This window comes from Belonocnema kinseyi, chromosome 2, assembly GCF_010883055.1.
Source record: "Belonocnema kinseyi isolate 2016_QV_RU_SX_M_011 chromosome 2, B_treatae_v1, whole genome shotgun sequence".
Classification (NCBI taxonomy): domain Eukaryota; kingdom Metazoa; phylum Arthropoda; class Insecta; order Hymenoptera; family Cynipidae; genus Belonocnema; species Belonocnema kinseyi.
Genome location: NC_046658.1, coordinates 97,237,924 through 97,243,227, shown reverse-complemented (window position 1 = coordinate 97,243,227; position 5,304 = coordinate 97,237,924). Strand labels below are relative to the sequence as shown.

The 5,304-nt window shown below is 34.9% G+C and overlaps 1 protein-coding gene across 1 annotated transcript in view; it reads right to left on the bottom strand.

The window, feature by feature from the left end:
* Window positions 1-1,633: 1,633 nt before the first annotated feature.
* Window positions 1,634-5,304, bottom strand: part of LOC117168361 — an 11,382-nt gene continuing 7,711 nt past the window's right edge. Inside the window, exon 3 of the mRNA XM_033353950.1 lies at window positions 1,634-1,830. Within this exon, the coding sequence (XP_033209841.1) occupies window positions 1,804-1,830 (27 nt within the window). The 3' untranslated portion in view covers window positions 1,634-1,803. The remainder of the gene's footprint in view (window positions 1,831-5,304) is intronic.

The window sequence follows — 5,304 nt, the reverse complement described above, 5'->3', positions numbered from 1 at the left end:
GAGGGGAACCTAAAACTGGTAAAATTGACCATTTTCTAAGTATCACATGCTCTTAAGTGTAAAAAAATTTTTATACAATAATCATCAAAAACTTTTTTTTAAAACCAGATATTTATATTTTTATTCATATTGCATTCATAAATAGCTAAAAATTATATCAAAATACAGTAAAAATTTTTCGAATAATTACTTATCGTTTTTTTATATAATAGTGCAGTTACATAAAATTAATATACAAAACACAATTAGAAATGTCTTTATTTATTTATTTAGTATTTAAACAATTAATGGTGAAAAATTGAATATTCCATATCAGACATTACTGAAAATATAATGAACTTTAAGTAAATAAAATTATATGAGGACTTATTTACCAGTTTTTTAAAAATATTTTATTAAATGTAAATAATTTAAACGAATTACGTTAAACGAATACATTACCTTTTTCATTACCACGCCAAGTGGACATTTTATCTATTTATGCTGTCTCTAACAACTTATTACCTTCTTTTCCCTAAGTATCCACAAACAACTCTGAAACTATCGATTTCCAAAATTACTTTCCCATGGTACCTTTTTATGATAATGTCAAGAAGAGATAAAAATTATTTATAATTAATTACTTCAGAGCTTTAGTAATAACTATAACCTTTGCCAAAAAAATGTTATAGGGGATTCAAAAGTATTCAGAATGGGCCGTCCAAAAACATATGGAAAATAAAAATTTGAATAACAATTTTTTGAAATTCGAAAAAAAATAGAAATAAATTTTTACAAAACTTTTTTTATTTTCAAAACAGAATAATTTTGTACTAAATAACTTAATTTTTAAATGAAAACAGAAATTTTCAACCGAGTTATAAATAGTTGAATTTTCTTTTGAGAAAAATAAATTTTACTATAATTTTCAATCAAAAAAATTAATTTTTGACATAAAAACCGAATGTTTAAAAAAATAGTTAAAGTTTTAATCAAATAGATGAATTTTTAACTTAAGTGATGAATCTTCACCTAAAATAGTTTAATTTTTATCAACAAAATAAACAATGAAACAAAAGTCAAGGACTTTAAAAAAAAATTAAAATTGTCAACCAAAGATATCAATTTTCAACTAAAACCGTGCACCAAACAATACATTTTTAACAAAGTACTTAAACTTTTAACCCAATAGTGGAATTTTTGATGAATATGATTAATTTTATACCTTAAAAGATGAGTTTTTAACTAAATATAACGCAATAGTGCGTCAAACACGTACACATTTCTTGACCCACACAGCAAATTTTTACGGTGTGAATATATAATTATTGGTATACAATTTATTTTAAGAACTTTTTTTATTCTGAAATTACTATATAAAGAGATTTTGAGAAAAAATGGGGACAAAACTTAATTTTTTAAATAAATATCATAAATATTATTTAAACAATTTAAATACTCGAGAAGCAGAAGTTTGAGACGTTGCCAATTTGGTTTATTATATATATATATATATATATATATATATACTGCGCTTCTTATTGGACCAGCTTAAATATTTTATAACTCAAAAACTAAAACTTCAACTGATTTTTGGAAATGGAACTTTCGATTTATTTTTTAGATTTATATACAGCCATATAAGTTTGGATGCTTGAATCTGGGACACCCTGCATAAAGCTCCCTTTCTTGTTACAGAGTTGAGTTCACAGACTTCAAACCCTGGGTCTAGTGTTCCACGTTTGAGAATGTCTGATTCCCCTGACAGATATCATTCTCCTAGAAGGTCTCATCTTCCTGTCGAGCTTACTCTTCGTGCCAGGTCTATGTCTCCTCGTGCCAGTCATTACCCTGTAAAGATACTTGGATATAAACTTGAAGAACTTAGAGTTATTCGGCTTATCCCCCGTACGAATCCGTTCCGGCGATTTGAAATTCGAAGATACACTTTTCCTCGTGATAAACCAATTCATATGACAGGAGAAGGTAATGTCCTTCTGCCTATGCCAATTGAAGAACAAACTGTATTATCAACGTCCGACGGTGACGTCTTCGCAATACTTGAGGGAAATAAAAAACTTCGTGGAATCTTTCCAAAAAGAACTGGCTATAGAAAACGGGTAAAAATAAACATGTACAGCGGCGTGGTTACAGAAATTACGCCAGAAGAAGTCCGGGAAACTCCATTAGGCAAATATCCATCAATTTCAAAGCGTTTTAAAATTATAAAGGTAAACGACACTCCTCCACAGCTGATAAGGTTTCCAATACTAAACCGGTCCCCTTAAAGGGCGATAATGGTCCATATAGGATAATCCTTAAAGTCTTTGAAATATTTGGAACTTTTAAAAAAAGTCATCAACCTCTACAGAAAATATTTTAAATCGCTACTATTAATTTTTTAAATAAATTTTTTTTTGAGATTAAAATTGTTTAATTTTAACTTGCCAACCTAGGAACACAGAAAAAAATGCAACGATTTCAGTGTAATCTTTACCTGCAATAAAAAATTACCTTCATGTGTTAAGATTTACCCAAACACATGTGATATTGCAGGAAATATGGTAGAAATATTGAGAGAATATGCGGTGTTGCTAGGTAAATAGTAACAATGCCGACTCTATTAAATCTTGTTTTAGTTCGACGCAAAAGTAACAAGTTTATCTATTTGAAAATTACCCGCTACAAAAATTAACTTCTGTTTTTTCTGTGAAAGTATGAAATTCTTAATAAAAAATGCATATATTTTCATCATTCAGAGTGAGCTGATATGACTGTTACAAAATCTGCGTTCAGTACAGTGTAAAAAATAAAATAATTGCACTACTTAGAATGGTAAAATTACCAACAATCTTGTAACTTTAATACTTTTAGACTGACAATATAGCAAGCCGCTGTAGAAGTACAGTTTCTTCTTGTGAATCTGTGGCTTTCAGAGTCGGTAATAAACGGACCTACTTTCAGAATCTTCAACTAGTTGACGCTGGTAAAAGTACAGAAACTGTTAAAAATTCCTTTTTCCAACGTAATCTCACGTCTTTAAATTTGATCATCGATAACACGGCGTACTTGCACAGATCTGAACGCAGTATGAGTACAAGTAATTGTAAAGTTTCAAAGTGTGGAGGATAATGAAAAAATGGTAAAATTAAAATTATATGTAAAAGAGCGTGTTTCAGAATGGTATAAATGATGGAAAAATTTATTTGCAAAAGCTGATAAAAAATATCAAACAAGATTTTTTAAATTTAAAAAACTGCTTTCTGCTGTATTCCTTATTTGAAAGGGCAATTTTCCATTTCTAGTCAAATTACCATTATTCACAATTCTCATGTAAATGCTGAAGTTACTATTTTACCATATTTTTGGTTAGAATAACATTACCTAAAATTCATAATGCATTTGTAATTTTACAGAATCTGGCTGAAAACTTACATAACCTAAAAGTTAAATTCCATACTGAAAGTGAATATTCGTTATTGTCAATCGAATCGAAAACTTTAAGGTAATCAATCCAGGCCATCGACAGGTCACTCTGTTAGTATGTTACATCTTTGCAGACACATCTATCGATGAGCAGATTCTCCTGAGATCCTGCTACGCCTTTCTTTGAGCCGTGTTGTTCATACATTTCTTGTCACACTGGTTCAATATCCCGAACAATCCTATCATTTAGCATAGCTGTGAATCTCTTATACAGTGTGTTCAGACAAATGATTGGCCTGTGATTCTTCGGGTCAGCTAAGTTGCCTATTTTCGGCAGGAGTATTATGCGCCCTTCCACCAACCACTCCGGAATTGGTTCTTCCGACTTTAAATATGAGGTGAAAATACGGGCCAAATGCTGATGGGTTGAAGGAAACTTCTTCCACCAGTAGGTATTGATACTATCTGGTCCCGGAGCGTAATAGTTCTTAATCCCTCTTAATACTTTTTTTACCTCCTCAGTAGTGATCGGTGGGCATTCTTCATCAGGTGTTATGAGGGCATCACGCAGCTCCTTAAAGCTATTGATGTTATATGAGTCTTCGTCCAGTCTATGCTGCACTTCATAGACTTCTCTCCAAAATACTTCGAACTCCTCAGGTTTGGGCGAGTCGTCGACAGTAACTGGAGGGTCTTGGAAGAGTCGATATGGGTCCGAGAGAAACTGTTGATTTTCTCTGACCCACCTCTCCCTCCACTCTAGACTTCTCTTAGCGTCAGATAGTATCTGTATTCTCTTAACAATATGCTGCCTGATGCTTAGCAGCTTTGACTTGTTAAGTGTGTGATAACGGGCCCGGAGTTCGCGCGCAAACTTTCGAACCTTGGTGGTAAAATTCTTTGCCAGATGTTATGTAGTCAATCACACACTGAATGCGGGACGCGTACTGTCCTCCCCAGCCTATCTTTATGGCGACTTGATGCATTCGTATTTTGGTCTTATGATCAACCGTTTGTTTTGTTTCACGGTTCGCATCGATCAAAGCTCTCGCTGCATTAAACACAACAATTGATATGTCCAGAGGTCGAATTCTTCGGAAAAATGCCCACGAAGCTCATCATCCATTTCAGCCAAATCTTTAGGTTTGAGAGAAACCTGGGTGTTGATGTTTCTCCGAGTCATAAAGCATCGCTCTTCCTCTATCGAATGCCTGCCCGTTGTTGGTCTTAGTGTCGCCTCTCTTTCTCTGTTGCCAGCTTGTTCTGGCTCTTGCAGAGCAGGCGTTTCGCTTACATAGCCCCTTCTTTGGAGTACTTCGGTATAGTTTTGCAGACGTTGATGCGAAAAGTGCGATTACTCCGGGTGTTCCTCGCACCACAGAGCATGCCATGTAAGTCGTGCTATGTAACCCCGTTCAGGGGCTTCACTCGCATCGTAGCACTCTAGCAAGTCGCGATTTAGTCGCTCCGTCCACCTAAAGGTTCCGTGATTCCGTCGATCCATCGCATTGAATCCATCTTCATTGGCTCCCCCAACTCTAGAGTGGTCGGCATTGCTGGCCGACCCATTGTCGGGAGCCCTGCGCGTTCTGTTGTTTTGAACCGCACTTACTACAACTATGTTTGGTGTTGTCATTGTTGCTCCCACGAAAAGCTTGGAAAAGGGGTCCATCCATGTAGAGCCCCGCATGCAAGGATAAGGCTGCGTACTCTGAGAGGTCACCCGATATCCCAGACTCGCCGTTCTAGACACCTCACTCACGTGCCAAATCAGCTTTCCGCACGGTTTTCACACCTCCGCTTGGGGGTTAATTCCTTCGGGACCACCCCTGGACAATTCTCCGCGACTGCCTATTCATTTTTGTAACCATATTTAGTAGAAGCCCTTGGTACAGGGAC